We start from the raw sequence: 22,278 nt of genomic DNA on the forward strand, positions 1-22,278 counted from the left end.
AGCTGAGGAACTATTTGTCTTTTGAAGTCCTCTCTCCTCTTATACCTCAAGAACTGGAGGGCTAGCTTCATTCTTTTGTTTCCTCCAGTTATATTTTTAGCTCCTTAGACTTTATGGCGCTCTATCTACCTGTAATTATGCTGCAAAAGCATAAGAAGACGCCAGTAAAGACGAGCAGCAGACAAGATAGCAAAAGGCCTATTTGTGGTCTCGAACAGCTGCAATGGGGCAGGGCACGCCTGGCCAAGTTCCCTCTGACTCTGGCCAGGAATGACAAACCCCACGGGCTGGACTGGCCTTCGGAGGAGTCCCTAGCACAGGACATTATTTCATTATTTCACTGCCCCTAAAGCAAAGGGCTTCAGTCAAAGTCCAAGAAGGCTGATCAAAAGGGTGACCCAGGAAAGGCACAGGGAGGGTGCTGGGAGTGGTGGCCTTAGAGAAACCCTCCAGACCCTGAAGAACTACCACCCACCACCCCACCCTCCTCTCTAAAAACAAAACAAAGCAAAACCACCACCACCTCCTTATGGAAGGCCAGATGTTACTTTTAGTTCCAGTTTGGAAATACTGCTCAAGTTCTGAAACATTTTTTTTTTTCTTAAAATGATAAGTAATATATCTGTATTTTACCCAAGACAACAGAAATGAGATGCCATTAATCAGATGTTTAGAAATGGGAATGTTTTTCAGGGAACAGAAACCATTCTCAAGTGGACATTTTCTTCCGCAGTTATGTAAAACTCCTTTTTTGTAAGGGGACATTACTGTCTTTGGGTAAATAAAAGATGTTGTTTGTGTAGGCTTTTATAGCTCAAAGTGATTAGTCTTTACACAATGATCCCTGCACTCTGTATACTGCTTCTGGCTCCTTGATTTAAATTAGCGCTTTCTTACTTAGTGAGTTAACGTAATTTGCAGCAAAGCAACATATTTATATTCTGTTCATCGACCACATTAGCATATAATGCATATTTACTTCAGAACTTCATGCACACGAACACATTTCTTCACAAGACTCAGAAAGGGTGGCAGCGAGAAGAGAAATCGGAATTCTGGAAGCAAGAATTCCCAAAGAGATAAGGGTGAACAACCCAGACCACAAAGCTGCAGGTGCTAGTGAGAACACACTATTATTTCCTGGCCAAAATTAACTCTTACACACGCTTAAAATACAGTTAGATGGTAACTACCTTTCCGACAAACAGTAACAGCTGAAGTTTCTCTTGTTATGGGATAGACCGGCCTCCACAGATGCTTCCTCAAAAAATGAGCAGTCCTAAAAAGGATCCAGCCATACGTTTTGAAAAAAATTCTCATTTTACTTCTCATATGCCAATGAAGTCCAATTCTACTGCGAAGGTGTTCCAGTTTATTTTGTTACACAGGCATTTTGCTGATGTTAATGCTGTGTCCAAAGACTTAGAACTTGGAAACTGTCATTTTGCCGATAATGAGGATTTACACTTGTACTAAACCTCTCCTTTAACACAACCGATGTCACTTTAGAATACGATAAAGGATAAAAGAAATATCTATCAGCTAAAAACAACCAAGAGTAACCGGTACTTACGGCTGGCACAGCTTCACCAGGTCCTGGTCCGTGGTGTTGGGAGGCAGTCCCCGGATATAGAGGTTCGTTTTGCTTAGCTGGTCCCATCCTGAGTTGCTGCTACTGCTGCTGTTGTTATTACTGCTGGTGGTGCTGGGGCTGGGAGGGGCCATGGGGTGGGCTGGGACCAGAGACTGCTGAGAAACAAAGATGAGGAGTGTCAGAACACTAGCTGCAAGGTATTTAGCACCATTCAGAGGCTATAAGAGCTCCGCAACAGAACACACATACAGATCATCTTAAGCGACTTTATTATATATATTTTAATTTACACCTTAAAAAAGGTCTCTCCATTCTACAGAAAAAGCCCTCTCCTTCAACATGCAATGAATTGTAGAATTTTATTCAGTAGAATGTTCTCCATGTGTCCCTTGAATAGGACTAAATTTATGTAAGATTAACGTATTCACACATTTTAAGGAACACATCTACTGAGACTCTAAATTAACTTGCATGAAGTTGTATGATAATAATCATTTTACTGTACCGTAATTTTCTAGTAATTCAGAAATCACTAGACTTTTGAAAAGGTTTTCAAATTCTGAATAACATTTGATTGAAAGTTGCCGATAATTTTATTAAGACTCTTGGGGGAAAAAGATGACTCTTCGAGTGTAAGAAAGTTTGAGTTCAATCACAATGCTGAAATAAGGAAGCCTGCACCTTGTTCTAAGTCTGGCACACAGCTCCACTGAGACATTTGGATTAAGATTCACAGGCATGCTGCCTTTTGCTCTGTAAGATTCACAGGCATGCTGCCTTTCGCTCTGGCTAAGCCTGTGAAATTTAACCCCTGTGAGAACGGTGTGGTAGCTGGAAACCTTCCCAAGTCGTGCAGCAAGGAACAGAACTTGGGTAAAGCCTGAACCTAGGGCTCAGTGTGGTTTCACAGTCAGTAGGCACCTAGGAAGACTGTCTGAAACCACTTGCACCAGATAATTCTCTGTCAACCAATCGAAAGACACCACACTTCTCTGCCCCTGTGCCACACACATGACTTTTGAGGAAGTTAAATGGTTCAGTCTGGGGACGGCAGTGAGCACACCCCGAAGTGTCCTCAAAGCAAATGCTCAGCAGTTTCAGACCCGGACAGGAATTTTGTCACCTCACATCTAAATGATAAATAGACTAACCTAAGGACTTTACTTATACTGAGTAACAGTTTGAAAATATAAAATTAGTCCCTAGATATTAAAAATATTTTCAAATCTTACAGCTTGATTTTTACAACCACAAACAAAAATTTTAGGCACACCTCTAAGACACGATTAAATCCCACTTTGGAAAGTTCGAAAGCAGAAGACTCCTTGCGATAAATGTCACCTTGCTACCTTGTCGGCAATCTCACCTGTTCACTACAGGTATCTGGCTCTGCACCCAGTTTCTGCCATGACTGTCCTGACTCCACAGTATCCCATACACCGGGGTCTTCATTAATCTACACATGTAACCGTTTCTTCATTCCCATACTATGTATTTTTTTTTTTCTTCTCACTGCCCAGGGGCCTTGCCAAGATTTTTATGAAGTCCAAACACCGCTTGATCTCAAGCGATTCTCTTTTAGAAGGACAATAGCAAGAAGGGTTAACAATAGTCAGTGTACAAATGAAGGCTGAACTTGAACTGGGAATATCCAAGCTGCTTAACCCAAGAAAAAACATACCCGAGATCATATCCTATCAAATGTATTTGAGTTATGCACGTAAGAAGCAGTTGAACTCCCATCCTTTTCTCTCATCTCTGGTTTTTCTCTAGGGGATAAAGACTCTGCTTTCTAGAAGTAAAACAAAGAGTAAGCCTGTCCCTTGCTCTGCCTCAGGTGGCACCTCACATCTCCCAGGCGTGCCACACAAAGGCCTGTGTTCCTTCTCCAAAATCACTCGATACAACTTGTGCGAGCTGCTACTTGCAATTAGCCAGGCACCCCCTATTTCTCACTTCAGTCAAGTACAGAGGTGCGGGGAAGTAAGACACACATTTGCCTCCCTGTCCCGAGCCTTTGATTTGTACAAAGAACTTTTAGCTAGGCAAGGCTGAATTTTTTCTTCAATCGTCTTTGATCAATGTCGGAGAACCTGTCCTTGCCACAAAACACACGGTCACTCACAGTAGGACCCAGTATGTTCAGTACAGCTGGTGGGGGATGAAACATGGTCACCTGGGATCAGCCTTGGACAAGTCTGCAAGAAGCCGTGGATCCGCTCCACCCCCACCCCTCTGGGGCATCACACCAACATGAAGCAAATGAACCATCAGATGGTTTAAGGACTGCATGCCAAGTCTGCATCGGCTCTAACCTCTTCTCTAGGGGGGAAAGTGGAGTGCCAGGTGTGGACCTGCAGAAGTAAAAGACACATTTGGGGGTATGATTTAGTGAGAGATTATTTGGACATGAAAGGAGTAGGTTTTTATTTACGTATTTATTTTTGGCAGAAGCAAAACCATAATTTACATCTTGGAATTTACATAGCTGATTTAATATGTCTTTGACGGGCCTCCCTATTTATTACAGTAATATTTTCTCACTCTGGGAAGTCGGTGTGGAGCCTATACAGCCTGTCCCTCCCTGCTTCCCCTCTAGTCTGTCCGGTGGTGGAAGAAAGTCTCTAACATTCTGATCCCAGGTGGGAGAAGGGGGTTTCTGAATGCGCCCTGAGGGGGAATGCCCTCTGGTGAATCTTATACAGAACAAGTTCAAATTCAAACGTTATCCTGATATCAATTATTTCTCAGAACTAGCTGAAGACAGACCAAGATACCCGGAAGAGGGAAGCATTCAATTGTTCTAGGTTGCCAATGTTCTATTTTCTGGTGTAGAAAATTTTAGATCAAAGATTAGGTTTATAAAACGCATAGAAATTAACAACTTAAATCCTAATGACAACTGGACACATGTATAAAGAAGAAAATTCAAACATAAAAAAGCTGGGTTTATTTGCAGAATAGGAAACTTGAGTCTCAACAGGGGTTGGACGTCAGGGCTAGAATGTGAACCCAGGTCTAATGGACAACAAACAAAGCCAGAGCCCTCAAACAGTACTCTACATGGTACACCAGAACCGTCTGTATCCTAAATGTGCTATTTGTATTATTTCATTTTTCTGTGCCCATTCTTCCTGCAATGTAAAATATTAAATTCAAGTTTCTAATACCACTGGTGGCCATATATATATATATTTCTTTTTTTTGAGAAAGACAAAGGTGCCCTTAAGTTAATTTAATGAGTACACAGGTAGCTTGTGTGTGCGTGTGTTTAACAAAGTCAGCTTCTAAAAGGTTAGTTTTTAAAATTCTACTTTATATTTTCATTAACAAAAGAATTCTGCAAAAAAATTTTTGAAAGCTACAGCACATTACAGCTGAATACCAGAGTCAGCATTTTAGAACAGCTAGACTTAACCAGGGAAGACTTACATTCCGACTCCCAGATTAAAACGCAATTGAAATGTAAACACTGACAAGTCTTTAAGCACAACTTCAGAGCTCTGATCAATTGAAAACAGTGACACTGTAGCTATGTGCTCAATCACACAGAGTAAACTTAAAAAAATATATTAAAAAAAAATGCTTACCAACAGATGGTATTTTACCAAACTCCGTTTTCATTACTGGTTGTCTTTTTATATTTTGCCTCTCAAAACCCCCACTCCCTGGAATTTGACAAGGACTCTGTCCCCATCCCCTGTCCCCTTGGATGTCGCTAATTTATACAAATTGGACCTAATTAAGGAACTGGGTGGGTGGCTGGCTGACCACAGGTAAGCGCTGACCCATCCCACAAGAGCCTTGCCGTCTAGCTCAGCCTTCTCTGGCCTAATTTCACTGCTTCACATCAGGTCAACAAGCTACCCATCAAGTTCTCTATCCAAGAGCAGGGAAAACAAACTAATTTAGTTTTCACAGCAACATTACCTGGGCTTAATTTGCATGCCAAAATTGAGAGAGAAACAAAGTTGGTGAACAAGCGGAATGGCTGTGCATGCAGACCCTCACTGCACTCCCTGCAGGAGCGAGCATGGGCACCAGCGGGAAGAGTGCTTGTCAGCAATCAGGGAGGACTTCCTGAGTGGATGGCTCTGAGGCCGCCATCCCACCAGGAAGGCCCATTGGTCTCCCACCCTCACACAGGATGATCAACAACAGGCACATGGCAACTACACACACAGCAAATGAATCTATTTCCCTTCCCATCACATCACCCCCACTCCAACGCCACACTAAGTACACTCTTCTGTATATAAAAAAAGTCTAAAGGGTGTTTACAAAAAAAAAGGCAAAACTCACCATGTGTGACCTAAAATATTTAGTAATCATGCATTGTTGTAGATTTCTGCTCAGCAAAGATAATGAATAAAAATGAAAATCTGACATTATAATTCTATTGCCTCGTTTCCTCCCTAATACTAATAGGCTACAAGAATTGTGCTCCCACCAACCTCATAATTGCAGTCATCTTCCCTTCCCCCTTATTTTCTAACTTCCCTGGGGACTCCAGTACATTCTGAAGGGAAACCTAGAATCTACCTCTTAATTGCCTTCAAGGCTTCTTTAAGGCTATCATCCTTATAGCTTACAGAGGCTATGATCCAAAATCCATAAGCCCCATCTCCATCCTGCCACCCCCTGCGCACACAGGCTCACGAATGCACACAACACCACCACCATCACCACCCCAAACAACACATCAACTACAATCCAGAAGCAGCATAACCATTACAGTTGCTCCTGAGAGCCGACAGAAGTTATGGAACAGTCTCATTTTCCACCAGGAAACAGCACGTTATCAAACCTGACGTGACCTGAGTACCATGTAAAGACACTACATACCACACTAACTCCACACACTGGTTCTGCTCCTCTGCTCCATAAGCTTTCAAGGTATAAAAGAAACTTAACAATTTAAGGGAACTATCGAAGGGGGAGGAGGAGCATCCAAATGGGCCAGTTTCACCAGTTAGGGTATTTTCTCCGTTTCCTTTTAGACATCTGACTGGCTCAAAGAGGGCCAGGAATAGTGGCTGTCAGAGATAAAGTTCCTGGCACAGGGAGCTGGGAAAGTACACACAGCTGAGAAGTGGGAGGTGAATTAGTGAGAGATGAGAAACTGGCCAGGAAGCAGATGCTCTTCCGGGTAGGCCAGGATGTGAAAGATCACCTATATTAATGAACAGCGATAGGGCCCCTCCACACATGCAGGCTCTTACTTCTCCATAATGTGGGAGAGACAGCCAAAGGGCAAATATCAATTAGTCCCATTTGATGCCAGGATATCAGGGCTTGAAATCACATGGCTAATTAGTTAATGAAACTGGTTTTCCTAGAGCCAGTGTCCCTTCTTTGAAAACAAGCTTTGTAGCCTCTAAGACTATGAATCTGAGCAACAGATTTATTCACTAGTTCTTTCTTGGATTATGCTTAAAAAGGAGAGGGCCATGTTTTTGTGTTAGCTATTAAAAGAAAATCTAAAAATAAAAATCTCCAATATACTTCACAATTAGTATTCTCCAAGACACTAATCAAACTGATCCTTGCATGTAAAGCCCCGTTCTTTGCATAGAAATCTCCTTACCTAAGTCCATGAATAAAGCATCATTTCCTTAGGCTTCGGGTAAAAGAAACAAATTTAAAACTTGCATTGAATAAGATAAATATCTGTTGTATACAACATGACTGAATGAATGGACAGAGACCATGTTGCAGAAGTGAAAATAAACCAAGAGAAAAGTACTTATAAATAAAAACAACAACAACAACAGCATAGAAAGGCTTTTAGGGGTGGAGGTGGTGTTTGTGAAGGAGGTTAAGAAGAACGAACAGGCAGGTGTTGAAAATCCACGGTAGAAAACATACCCTAGATATGGTGTGTGAATTCTGAGGTCAAATTTTCTTTCAAGATCTCATTAAAAACAAAACAAAACAAAACAAAACAAAACAAAAACTAGCTTCCTTATCCAAATATCTCTTAAAGATCTGGTTTGTGCTCCAGCATGCAAATCAGCTCAGTGTTTGGTTCTCTCCAAGGTTCTGCCAAGAACACCACAGATGCCCAAGTTGCCTACTGAGAACTCTGGGCCAAGGAACACACCAGAGTTCTTGTGCTATTTGTTCCTTCCAGGGTTTGTAACAGTGTTTATAAAGGGGGAGAAAGCTAAAAACCAGCATGAAACCCCCGTAAATACAGTCAACAAATCTTTGACAAAAGAGCAAAGGCAGTATGATGGAGCAAAAGATAGTCTCTTCAACAAATGGTGCTGGAGCAATGGGATGTCTGCATGCAAATTAGGGATGCCTGGGTGGCTCAGTTCGCTAAGCGGCTAACTCTTGATTTTGGCTCAGCTCATGATCTCATGGTTCATGAGACGGAGCCCTGCATCCATCTCTGCACTGACAGAGTGCAGCCTTCTTGGGAGCCTGTCTGCACCTCCCTCGCTCTCTCTCCCTCAAAGTAAACAAACATTAAAAAAAACAAAAACAAAAACATGAATCTAGATACAGACCTTACACCCTTCCAAAATTTAAAATGCAAATCTGTAAAGCTCCTAGAAAATAACAGGAGAAACCCTAGATGACCTCAGGTATAGTGATAACTTTTTAGGTATTATATGAAGACAGACTCCATGAAATAAGTTAACTGATAGGGTAGATTTCATTAAAATTAAAAACATCCGTGCTGCAAAGAAAAATCAAAGAATGAGAAGACAAGCCACAGAATGAGAGAAAATATTTGCAAAAGACAGATCTGATAAAGGACTGTTATCCAAAATATATAAAGAGCTCTTAAAATTCAACAATAAGAAAACAAACAACCTAGTACATGGGGTGAAGGTCTTAACAGAAACCTTACCAAGGAAGACATACGAATGGAAAATATGCATATGAAAAGATGCTCCACATCTTATGTTAACAGGGAACTGCAAATTAAAACAATATAAAGATACCAGCGTATAGCTATTAGAATGGCAAAAATCTGGAACACTGACAACACCAGATGCTGGGGAGCACATGGAGAGACAGGAATTCTTGCACAGGCTGGCAAGAATGCAAAATGGTATAGCCACTCTGCAGACAGTTTGACAGTTTCTTACAAGACTGAACACACTCTCATTATACCATCTGGCAATTGTGCTTCCTGGTATTTACCTAAAGGAGTTGAAAACTTATGCCCACATGAAAACCTGCACCAGACAAATATAGCAGCTTTATTCACAATTGTCAAAACGTGGAAGCAATAAAGATCCCCTTCAGTAAGTGGAAGGATGTACCTGTGGTACGTCCAGGCAATGGAACATTATTCAGTGCTAAAAAGACATGAGTTATCAATCCATGAAAGACATGCAGGAACCTTAAATGCATATTACTAAGGGAAAGAAGCCAATTTGAAAGGCCACATTTTATATGGTTCCCCCTATGTAACATTCTGGAAAAGGCAAAACAATGGAGACAAGAAAAAAGATCTGTGGTTGCCTGGGGTTGGTAGGACAGAGGGATATACAGGCACAGAGGATTTTTTTAGTTAATGAAACTCTTTTACATGATAGTAAATGGTAGAAACATATCATTATACATTTGTTCAAACCCATGGAATGTACAACACCAGCAGTGAACCCTAAGGTAAACTCTGAACGCTTTGAGTGACTCTGATGTGTTTATGCAGATTCACCCTTGGGGAAAAAAACAGTACCATTCTGGTGAATGATGCTGATAATGGAGGAGGCTATACATTTGTGGGGGCAGGAGTATACAGGGAATCTGGGTACTTCCCTTGCAATTTTGTGGAAACCTAAAACTGCTCTTAAAAAAAACAGTCTTTTAGACAGACTGGAGGCATTGGATGTAACTTATTCACCAGAAAACTGTAGGGACAAGAAAGTAAGTGAGGAGCTTAGGCAATCAGCTCAAAACTTCCCTACCAGAAAATACATTCATCAGGAAGGGAAAACTTTTTTTATAATATGTTTTTTTTTTTTAATTTTTATTATTGAGGTATAGTTGACATTCAACACTATATTAGTTTCAGGTATGCAACATAGTGATTTGACACTATACAATGCTCACCAGGATAAGTGTGGTTACCATATGTCACCACACAATGTTATTAAAAGATTGCTGGTTATATTCCCTATGGTGTATCTGTCATCACGATGTATTTACTTTATAATGGGAAGTATGTACCTCTTAAATCGCCTTCACCTGTTTCACCCATCCCCCACCTGCCTCTGATCTGGTAACTAACATTTTGTTCTTCACATTTATGAGTTTTCTTCTGTTTTTCGGTCTGTCTGTTCATACGTTTTGTTTTTTAGATTTCATATACAAGTGAAATCATGGTGTTTGTCTTTCTGACTTATTTCCCTCAGCATAATACCCTCTAAGTTCATCTATATTGTCACAAATGCCAAATTTTCATTCTTTTTTAAGGCTGAATAATATATTCTTGTGTGTGTGTGTGCACATGCGTATCACATTTTCTTCCATTCATCTACTGATGGCCACTCAGCTTGGTTCCATACCTTGGCTATTGTAAATAATGCTACAATAAACACAGGCGTGCACGATATACCTTTGCAAGTTAGCATTTTTGTCTTCCTCAGGTAAATATCCAGAAGAAAAATTACCGGATCAAATGGTACTTCTATTTTTAGTATTTTGAGAAACTTCCAAATGGCTTTCCATAGTGGCTGCACCAATTTACATTTCCACTAATACTGCATGAGGATTCCCTTTTCCCTACATCCTCACCAACGCTGGTTATTTCTTGTCTTTTTGAAACCAGCCATTCTCACTGATGCAAGACACTATTTTGTGGTTCCGATTTGTATTTTCTGATGATTAGTGATGTTGAGCAGCTTTTCTTGTGTCTAGGAAGGAAACACTTTAAACAGCGGGCTCCCAGCTGTATAACCTGCCTCACATGTAATGGTCTGGTATGGAACAATTTCTAAAAGACAAAAGCAAGAGTTCAACAAATGGAAGATTGAGGATGAAAGTGTCTAGGACAGAAAGGTTGAGGAGGGCTTCAAGAGGGGTAGATATGGTTGAGTGAGCTGAATACTGGTGGCAAATGGCAGTCTAGAAAGAAGGGGGTATGTGGGGAGAGGAGAAGAACCAACAAAAACAAAGACAGGGAAGATCACTGTTCGTGAAAGTGAAAAGACCAACCTTGGTTGGCTGAGAGGGCATGCTAGGACAAGCTGATGTTTGGGGAGGGGAAGGGACAGGAAGATGGTACTAGAAAGGCAGGAGAATAATCTAGTAATTGAGAGAGAATATGGACACGATATCACAGATTACTATTCAGAGTGTCCCAGGTAGAAAAGAAAATTTAAAGATGGTCAGTGAAGAGGGTAACTCACGGGGAAAGTAAAATGAGGAAGTTCTTGCCCATCCTCTCTATGAAAAGGTATATAGTAAAGGCAAAAAAAAAAAAAAAAAATGAGTGGATGAAATAGTCTGAATATCTGGATTCGAATCATGCCTTGGCCAGTAACTAGAACATCATCTGGGAGCAACTCTGTTCCTCATCTGGGAAATGACAGGTGAGACTACAGGATTCCCATCTTCCCTTCCAGCCTGAGAATTTGAAGGCTGGGTAATGTTTCTCCAGCTAAGACATATCAAAACAGAACCCAGCCAGGCCCTTGGATACTCTGCTCCATCTGCCCAACAGCCAGAGAAATGGAGCAGGAAGCTAAACGGGCAGACCCCGGAAGGAAGACTTGTACTCTGCATCATGCAGCTGGAAGACACAGCAAGCACCCACCTGGCTGCCATTTTTCCTACCCTGCTCAGGCCAAGCACTGATTCCCTGTTTAGTCACACATGATTCTGAGAAAATATTATAAATATGTAAAGCTATACTAAAATTAAACCAAAGCTTAAAGGAACAGTTTTGTTTTTTTTTTAATGCCATAATATTCAGAGTTCCCCAAACCAGGGTGTTCTTAAGGTGAAAATATTACAGCTGAAATCGCTTTAATAACACCTCTGTCAAGACTTTATGCTGGTTAATGGGCTGGCATCTTTTTGTCTCAACATGTCATTGGTACAAAAAGTTGCATTTCAATTCTGTTTAATCTCTTCTACAGAAAAGGGTCATGCAATAGCTCCAAGACCATCTTAAAAGAAAATTCAAAACAATAAACAAATTACACCCCAAGAAACCAGCTATTAGAACTCGGTAAACCTAAAATCCTGCCCAACTTCAGGTGTGGAATTAATTACCCTTCTAGATTCTGAATGCAGGTATGGAGAGTGGGTTTTTTTCCCTCCTTCTGAGCCCCAAATGAGGAATTTTCAGATCTGTACCAGTTTTCTTCCTCAACACAGAGCCTTGTGAAAAAGACAAGAACAAACTCTTCTTTTCCTTTTTACTCAAAATAACTTGAAAAACAGAAAACTTCCTAAGGGAAGTGCAGCATTGCCTTTATCATGACAGTTCAGAACACCTCTGCAATGTTCTGATTTCCTGCCTCACCCCAATGGAGTTAGGATTCCAGCATCGACAACTTCCTTCCAGCTGTTTTTAAAAATCTATGTACAGTACAGTTTGTATTTCTTGTAAGTAGAGACGTACTGCTGAGATTGCAAAGTTCTCAGGGTGGGAGACATTTTAAAATATTCCTTTTTCACATTAAACAATACTTATTGAAAGTATTGTAAAGTTGTTAACTGAACATTAACGTTAGAAAAATTATACAAGTCAGCTTACCCAAGGAAATCCCAATGAATTTATTCACTTTTTTTTTTTTTTTAAGATGTGAATTGCCACGTGAATGAGCATGCAGCATCATGGGTTTCATAAACTCAGCCCTAGAGAAAAAAAGCATTATCTGTACTTTCAGGAAACTACACAAGTAGTATTTGAAATCTCATAACAATTTTAAAAATGAAATCTCACACTGTTGTCATCTATATATCGCCAAAGTAAAACATCATCACAGGAAAATTTAATACAATTTTTTTTGAGTTGTATTAACTCAAAAAATTAATGACTATTCATTTCTTTCTCATGATAAAATCCTGCAGCTTACATCTGATACACAGTAGGTAATTAGTGTAGAACAGCTCTTTATTATGTTTCTCTGTGTATCTCTATGTAAATGTCTGTGTATATATGTGACTGTGTGGGGGTAAACAGAAGGAAGGAGCCGGTTGTCTCTAAGATACATTGTCTCTGATGTATCTGAGATATACTGTCTTGCTGTCTCTGAGATACCTAGTCTCTAATACAAAGCACAGTGGCTTTAAAAAAAAAAGAAACTTTTTTTGTCTGAATTCCACCTCAAAAATGAAATTTTTGCCTGAGGCGAAACCATATAAAAATGAAAGAAAAATTTTGTGAAAGTTATCTTCCTTTACCATTGTCAATGCACCTTCATGTTCTCTTTTCTCGTCTATTTCCCTAAAAAACAAATGCTGGTAGTGACCTACTAAATTAATTTGAGACCCCACTAATATAGCCCCTAGCAGGTTAAAAACCAAGGCTGTGTTGCATTTCTGAAACCTTGATGTACTTTCGAACCACTACTCAGTCATTTCGGGTGAGGTCAGGATTGTGCATTTCTACCAGGCTTCTAGGCAATGTCCGTGCACAAGGCAGGACTCAAGACCGTGCTCTTGGTGTGTGAGGATGGATTTTAGAAAGGTCTCCTTCTGGCTTTAAGAAGGAACAAGTTACATCTCTTCACTGAAAGAGATAAAAACTTTTGATTTCCAATTCAGTATCTGCTCAGGATCACAAAATGTTAGAGTTGAGAGAAGACATCAGAGATAATGCAATCTAGTAATTCTCAATTGGAAGCATAACAGAATCTTGAGAAATGGTTGTGGGGGTTTACAGTATTTTAATTTTTATCAAAGGGAGCTGGGCTTTAATAACATTGAGGAACAATGATCTAATCTAACCCCTCAACCCAAAGAAGTCAAAGCATATATCTAAGGTCATACAGCTAATTCAAGGCAGAACTAGGTCTCCATTCCCACCACTACTGTCAAAAGGCACCAGCCCTTCTTTGTTCCAAGGATTGTACAAAAAATGATGGCACATGTCAAGTTTTCTTAATGAGTTTTAAAAAGGGAAATTGATATGGTAGTCTTATTAAGGCATCACAGAACAAGTATATATTTTGTATGGCCTCTTTTATCCCTCATATTTCATCTGTCAACTTCTAGATGACTTACTTGGATGCCCATGTCTGTGTTACGACATTTAGATTCCCGCTTAAAAAAAAAAGAAAAGAGAAGGAAAGGAAATTCACAGCATCTATTACATTTATAATCCAAAACTCCTAAAAAATTGTTATGAATGGCACCATTTCTATCTGTACATATTAAAACTTTGTGAATAGCATGCATCACCATTATCTGACCATCTATCTACAAGAAGATACAAAAATCAAACAGATTAATTACAGCAGCTTGTTGCCTTTCTGTCAGAGAAGTGTATTTAGGGTCAACTGGCAATTTAATAGGCTTAGATTAGAAACCTTTGAAGAATCATCAGAATTGTCCCCTCACTGTCTGATTTCCTTATATATTCACAGAATTCATATGCTTAAAACAAGTAACTTCAGCCTCTCAGTTTCCTTATAAAGAAAAAAGAGAGATCTGTACAACTTTTGTGTATTCCGACATTGGCTTCCATCCTGAAGTTTGCCATGATTATGTTCATATTAATTCTCTAAGGTGAGCTGATTTTCCTCAACAGTCCAAAAAGGTATGCAAACCTTGCTCCCAGCAGCTCATTGGTATACTCTGGAAAGCTGTTACTTACTGTCTTGATCTGACTAAGCATTTCCCCATTTTTGCAGGTACAAGCTTTCAGACATGTCCTATCTCTCTTTATCGATACTGCATATTCAGACTGAGTACCCACAGCTACTTAGAGCTTGAGACCGGCCCTTTTTTTTACGGAGCCAGCCCATGCACTACTGTCTAATCATTTCAGGAGTGATGCTATCAACCTTGAAGTACCAAGACACGTTGGAATCTAACCAACTCCTGGCAGGGTTCACCCCTCTCTTCATCTTTCCTCAAGGAGATAAACTGAAGAAGAAGTGCATTCTGCGGTAAGTAGAATCTGGGAAACGGTTTCAATATTTACAAAAACCAGATGCAATTTTGTTTTTCTTTCAGTCTTAAATTGTTTCACAACACTCTTTGTTTAGAGTAGGGAGTTATTACTCAAGATGAAAAAGAGTGAGGCTATTAATCTTCCTGAACACCTTTTTTCTGTTGCTAAAGTTAATCACAATGCACCAGCTCCATCACTGCTACCAAAATGAGCTAAATGTACATATTGCTAGTTATTACATTTCCAGAGGAAGTTTCTTTTCCAAGGAACTTGGGCAATCAAGTTACAGCTCTCTGGCATGGAGACCCAGAACTTCCACGTGTGTGGCGGGGTCAGATGTGGGGATCACATGCCCCACAGCAGCATAGCACGTAGACGTTACACTTGGGTTCTACAATCCCTTTTTCTTCTCATTATATTTGGTTTCATTATAATAGCATATAAAATATCTTTTACCTTTGAGGCACATAATCAAACATGCAATCTTTCACTCCAGTCACAATTCCAGATTAACCTAATTAGTGACAGGTATCCATATTGGGTCTCACAAGTCTCTGGCCTTCCAAATGCACAAAACAAGAAAACAACACCATCCATTCCCACCAACCACAAAGAAACATTTACGAAGAAAATCGTGTCTAAATGGAAACTGACTTAAGAGACTCACACTCAATGACCAGTGACAGGAGACCAGCTCTCCTCACCTCCCCACCTAATCCAAAGCAGCCAGCGAGCATTTCCAGCACAGGAAAGGGAAAAACAGGCCAGAGCCCAAACACCGCTGTGGCCCCCTGCCCAGACAGAGCAGAGAGGAACAAAGGCCCAGGTGTGGCCTGCAGCTACACCAGATCACTGAATTCAGTGAACACTCAGCAGTGGAATCAAAACTTCAGAGCACTCCTACATTATCAAATCACTTTCCTAAAAAAGAAATAAATGCCAGAGGGGAACACAATTTTTAATTTTCTCTTGCTCCACAGAGACGTCACAAGCCCTAAAATTCACGTTCTTTGGATGTTTTCTTTACATTTTGGATCCAGATCTAATCTCAGAATGGTACTCTCTTCCCAATTTAAAAATCAGAGCATAGAGCAAAAGAATGAACTAAGAAGAACGGTGGATTTTATTTTAAGGATCAGCATCAGGCAATGTACCTTCTCACATGGAAGAAAAATCAGGAACGAACAGGCAGCCTTCCTTGCCTGCACCGTGGCCAGGAAGCTGATGCAGCAGGCCCACACCTCAGGGCAGTGGAGGACTACAGCAGCTACCCTGTGCTCCTCTCTTGCAACCCAGCAGTTGGTTCTAGTACAGAAGAACTGCTCAAAGTAAAACGTCACCCTACTTTCAGAAGAACTTCCATCACCACGGAAACTGAGAAGATACAAATCTAAAGGAGAGTTTAGTCTGGCTGGATATGTTTTTTAAAAGGCAATTCTGTAAATTATAAATATCGGGGTCAGAATTTATCCATCAAACCTTGGACAGGTCACCTCACTCTGAGGTCCCTGGAAATACATGTGGGAATCCTGCCTGAATTACACACTAGCTACATCTCCATTCTTCCTTACTGCAAAACCCAATTCTTACCTTGCAGTGACAACTGATGTGCAAATCCCTGCTAGCGGGCTTTCCAGAAATAGATAGAAAGCCAAGACCAATGTTTTCCCCTTAACTGAAGGGGGTAGGTTGTAGCCATTTGCTTACTCATTTTAGTTGGAGCTATAATATTTTATCTTTTTCTTACTCTCAAAGTAATCTAGGTAATCTTTAAACATAGCTAGATAAGCAAAAACCAAAGGGGGGAAAACCATTTTAAGCCAAGACAACTTAACTGAAAACATTTTTTCCCCTAGAGAAATGTGTGTTATTCATAGTACTAATCATTAACATTGTTGACCATTTATCATGTTTCTGGTACCAAGCTAAGTGCTTTGTATATATTGTTTCATTTAACCAAAACAGGGTAGGCATGATTATCACCATTATACAGTTAAGAAAACAGAAGATAAAGGACTTTCCCAAGGTCACTGAGGAGGTAGCAGTCTGGTAGTGAGATAAGGTCTGTCTGACTACATGTTTAGGAGCTAAGCAGAAGGGAAAATGGTAATAAGGGATGTATGCCATTAAGTTTCACTGTTTCGGTGGCCTGGTTGATACACAATTGCTCTAATTAAGGCTTTTGGTCATGGTTACTGCCACAGTTACTAAAAATCTTTCTAACACCCATCAGTAAAACAAAACCAAAAGGTTTGGCTCAAGAAAGTGGTTGCCAAACAGCGAAACTCAGTGACACGTCCTTCTTTACTCCAAAACCAACAGTACAACATTGCTGTGAAGGAATATTGCTGGAAAATACTCAGGCAACTTGCTTTCCTTTAGATCTTCTCAATATAGGATATGTAATCTCAACACATGTTTAACACTTTCTAATATGATATTTCTACGTTTGAATTAAAGAACAAATCTCCCCCATTAACCTGTAAGCCTTTTGAGTACACATGGTCACGCCCTGTCTGATAATCCCACTCTGCACCTCGGACCCAGGGCTTTGTGCATTTGATGAGGAAATAAATAATAGACTGGCATATGTCAGAAAGCATGTAACTGTGGCAGGGATTAAAACACTGTATGCTGAACAGCTCTCTGGTACAAGGAGGTAAGAGGAGTCATCAAGAGTAAGATGGGGGAGGAGCCTAAGTATTTTGGAAAGGAGTCTGACATCTAGGCAGAAATACATCAATCATATCATTTTTTTTTAACTGAAACAAGACCTCTACTTACACTGGAATTCTGTTCTATTTCCTCTCTAGACTGAAGCATCTCGGGAACAATGTCCCAACTCTATGACTTTTAAAATTCCTAGTTTAGACTTCAAGACACCAGGGACAGTAGACAAATTATGATTGATAGTGAGAATTATAATTCAGAGAAAAATAGGAGTCCTAATAATCTTAATCGTATTGCCTCTGGATACATGAGATCTGTGGGAATCTGTCTTTTCAAAACAGATTAATCAGAATTACTATAAACCTTCAAGAAGATGTAATCACTTTGGGATCCTACTGCCTTTGGTAATGGCCACATCTGGTCAGGCAGTTGTTATTCATTCTTGCCAGGATTCGCTTTATTAGACTCTCAATTGAAAAATGACACCTTCGCTCCAATCCTTTTAATTGGTTTTTAACCTTAGAGAAGTGTAAGCGAGAGAGTTATTTAGAAGACTAACTTCTTAATGGAGTCATCTAAGTGGTCTGGTAAAATTCTTTCGGATGAATGATACCCCCGCCCCTTCCAGCAGGGCTCTAAAAAAAAAAAGAAAGAAAGAAAAAGAAAAACACTACTCCTTGAGATGCACTGCACCTCTTTATATAAAGTTAATTCAATATAAGTGTAGCCATGCTAATACAATTTAATGTAATTAGTTTCCATGAGGAAATTTAAAACTCAGTTTGTACACTAACTACAACATTATATACCTGCATTAAGCTATTCAAAAGTTAAAAGATAAAATAGAAGTGGAGAGAAAGTGGGAAATGGCTGTATTAGTTTCCTAGGGCTAGCGTGGCTTACAACAACAGATATTTACTCTCTCACAGTTATGGAAGCCAGAAGTCTGACATCAGGGTGTCAATGCTCTCTTGGAAAGCTCTAGGGGCAAATCCTTCTTTGCTCCTCTGGTTTCTGGCAGCTCCTACTGTTCTTTGCCTCTTGGTGGCATAATCCCAATGCAGCCTCTACGTCACATGGCCATCTCTTTGTGTCTCTCTGTGTCTTACCCTCTTTTTATAAAGAGACTGGCCACTGGATTTAAAGCCTACCTTAAATCCACTTTGATTTCATAGCAAGATACTTCAACTAATGACATCTGCAAAGATCTTATTTCCAAATGAAATCACATTCTGAAGCTCTTGTTAGATATGAATTTGGGGACACAGTATTCAATCTACTACAGCAGCTTTCTCTAAAGGTCGATTTTGACTCTCTTAACCTTACTTTTAAAAACTTGGGATACATAATCAATACACGTAAGAGTGCTGCACCTGGCTGGCTCAGTTGGGAGAGCATGCAACTCATGATCTCAGGGCCATGAGTCTGAGCCCCGTGTTGGGTATAGAGATTACTTAAATAAAACTTAAAAAAAAAAAAACAAACAACAAAAAACGTGTAGGGGTGCCTGGGTGTCTCAGTCGGTTAAGCGTCCGACTTTGCCTCAGGTCATGATCTCACAGTCTGTCAGTTCCAGCCCTGTGTCGGGCTCTGAGCTGTCAGCTCAGAGCCCAGAGCTTGCATCAGATTCTGCGTCTCCCTCTCTCTCTGCCCCTCCCCGGCTCACACTCTGTCTCTCTCAAAAAATAAATAAGCATTAAAAAAAAAAAAAGTGTAGAGGATTATTTTACATAAGCACCCACCAAGTTATATTACCAATAATTCTTTAACCATAATTAGATCCAGAAAGAAACTTATGGGTCATCTTGCCCAGCCTCATATCCAAACTAAGATGTTTTCCTATGGTGTAGAAATTGGGGGTGAAGGCAGGGCATCATTACAGACCAGCAGATGCCCCAATTTGACATTTCTAATTGCTACAACATATAAGTTGTCATAATTTAAATCTTTAATGATAGCTATTATCCCTCCAGTGATATTCCTTTAAGGCTACAGACAAATGACAATAACCAACAACTCTGGTCAAAACAACTTCTAAGGAGGCAATATAGCAATTAGAGTTGAAAGGATGGATTCGGAAATCAGACTGCCTCAGTTCAGATCCCACCACTGCCATTCACTATGACCCTGGGCAAATGATTTCACATCCGCACATTTCATCTCTTCATCTGTTAAGTGAGGACGATAGCATCTATTCTAGCTTGCAGAATGGTTACAAAGATTGCACAAGTTCATCAGGGTAAAATGCCCAACCCACAAGGAGTGCTCAGTAACTGCCAGCTGCACTTGGGTTCATCTTTCTCAATATCCAGATGGCCGTGAGGGCTCAGCCCAGTGCAGGCACCCCTAGACTGAATCTTAAAACTGACTAATAAGTAGTTTTCTCAGTCCTTCTCCTGCTACTCTGAGGCTCTTTTGCCCATAAAAATGAGGAAAAAAATAGAGAAAACTAAAAACAAAAATGAGTTCAAAGTGGAAGTTGCTGCAAAAGGCAGGTAAAATGGGGGGTAGGGAAGTTGGGGAGGATTTCCCAGGAAAGGCTCCCTGGAAAAGCTGGCCTGATCAAATCTGATCAGTCCTCATATTCCCTGGACTTTTTTACTTAGGTTAGGTTTACCACTTGAAATTCTAACTAGGGATGCATTAAGTTACGGCCCCTCTTTGAAATACCAGAACTTCCAAGCTGCAATGTGGGGAGAGAGTCATCACTTAGGACAGCTGAGAAAAGCATCGGCAAGACAATTTAAAGGCGGGCCTGTGTTCCGTTTGAGTCAACTTGAATAACTTCTGTTATTCTCAATCTTCGGAGAGAGAAGAGGAAGAGTACAAAAGGCCATCTGATTTACATTTTTCATTATGATTATTAGAAGTGAGAAAGCGATTTTTTTCCCTCTACTTAATGTACCACATGACAATGCTTTGCTCACAGAGATGCATAACTGGAGCTGTCACTACCAGTTCTGAAATTCCATTAGAACACTACGGGCTTTGAAGGTAACCTGGGGTTCTAACTACTATTAATAATACTTCAACAGGAAAACCTGAGAACTAAACTACCAAATCCAACGCTTCTGTGAAAACAAACCAAAAAAAAAAAAACCAGTGTCCTAATTAAAAAAAAAACTCACCGTAGAGATGAACTTTTGGATTAGAACTTTTAATGTCTATGCAGTAGGATGATCTCATTTTTTTATCTAAATACGTAATTTTATTAAATGTAGGCAAAGCTATATTAATGGTCTAAGCAGCGAAGTCAGTTTGTTGGCTAATACTCATTTATGGCCAAACCAACCACACATGCCTTTTTACACACTTAGTTATACTCCATTTCCCTCAGTATTTTTCACTGAACTGTTAAGACTTCGATTATTTATTCCTTTTAACCCTCCTTTTGTTAAACTGCGCCTATTTTCCAGTGTGCTGGTATCTTCATGCTAATTGTTATTCTACACAGATCACCATGCCTCCTCCTGGACATCATCTGAAGAACCGAGAAGCATGTTTCCTACATGGCATACAAGTTGCTGTTTTCAACAAATTTTATCACAGGATATTCACTGTCTGGCTTTTCAAATCCTAAGACTGCCCTCATCTCTTGACTTTCCTGGTTGCTTTTCCTTTTCTAGCTACTCAATAAACCTATATACAGTTGTCAATACAGAAGTTCAAATTATCACAATCCTGTCACTCGCTACAGTAAGCAGGGCTGGGGAGGTGGTTAACAGTGGAGAAAAGGCTGAGGCAAGTAAAACTGCACTACAGTAACCATTCTTTTTATCACACTGATTCTCTTTGTATTCTTTCCCTTAGGAGGGAGGAGGAAGAATTGGGAAAATCTCAAATTTTAGCAGGAGCTTTTTATTAGTAAATGTTATTTCCTAATATTAACAGTAACTGCTAAGTTTTGTGGACTGTGGCTGAGCAAGCAGAGGAAGTGTATTTGAAAATACAAGGAGCAGGTGCCACTGTCTGATGGGACAGTCCTTCACCTGGCAATGATTATACATCCATCCAACTGGGGCAGGAGATGGGGGTGGCGGTGGGGGTCTCTGCAGTGGTGTCAGCCCCGTCTGTGATGTCAATGGCAGTCTTGCCCACTTGGGGTGTACAGCAGAGAGGGTAAGGAAAAGGGTCAAAGAAAGACAGAAAATGGAAACTGACTCTCATCACGCACTATATTTCAGGCTCTGAAATGTTCAAAATTTCTCCTCCCCCCCCAACAAGGCAACACACAGACAGAAATGGTATCTACATCCCCCAAGCCCCCAACACACAAACACACCACAGGGAGTTACTTTAAAGAGGAGAGGAGAGGAGAGGAGAGGAGAGGAGAGGAGAGGAGAGGAGAGGAGAGGAGAGGAAGGAAAGGAAAGAAAGGAAGGAAAGGAAAGGAAAGGAAAGGAAAGGAAAGGAAAGGAAAGGAAAGGAAAGGAAAAGGAAAGGAATCCATGGCAAAAATTTGACAGGAAAAAAAGAAAAAGCTTGTCTGTATCCTGAATTTCAAAGACTTTCATCTGGTCCTTACGGCTTCTGCTTGACCCTGGAATCCTAGTTGGCTCAACACAGTAACAGACGCCTGCGAAACCACTTCCAGTTTCTTATAGAAATTCAGAACGGCTCAAATGCATCAGCCCAGCTAAGTCCAGTACTCTGGCCAACCAAGTTTCCAAGGGACACGCGTGGTTAGTTTTTCTGACGTCAGTCTTAAGAGATGTATCCCAATTTTTCTTTGGACCCAATTTTGACTTGGTTACTCATAAATTTGTCATTCTCTACTTGGCACCCATTTACATTTCCTGCCTGCATCATCTGTGGACTTAAAAGATCACTGCTTTATAAGACAGCTCATTCTTCATCACTGAAAGATTCAAACAAGCAGAGCTTCTCTGAGGATTATTTTACCCCAGTGGTCCTTAGATTTCAG

The 22,278-nt window shown here is 40.3% G+C and overlaps 1 protein-coding gene across 14 annotated transcripts in view; it reads right to left on the reverse strand.

The window, feature by feature from the left end:
• RBMS1 (RNA binding motif single stranded interacting protein 1) overlaps positions 1-22,278 on the reverse strand; it is a 214,967-nt gene that overhangs the window by 88,039 nt on the left and 104,650 nt on the right. For 5 of the 14 annotated variants that reach the window (XM_042948934.1, XM_042948938.1, XM_042948940.1 and 2 more), the window contains exons 2-3: positions 3,910-3,948; positions 1,574-1,749 (exon numbers count right to left, since the gene is read on the reverse strand). In XM_042948934.1, coding sequence (XP_042804868.1) covers positions 1,574-1,749; positions 3,910-3,948 — 215 coding nt within the window. The other 9 variants (XM_042948948.1, XM_042948937.1, XM_042948946.1 and 6 more) reach the window with 4 other exon arrangements.

This window comes from Panthera leo, chromosome C1 (genome assembly GCF_018350215.1).
Source record: "Panthera leo isolate Ple1 chromosome C1, P.leo_Ple1_pat1.1, whole genome shotgun sequence".
NCBI lineage: Eukaryota > Metazoa > Chordata > Mammalia > Carnivora > Felidae > Panthera > Panthera leo.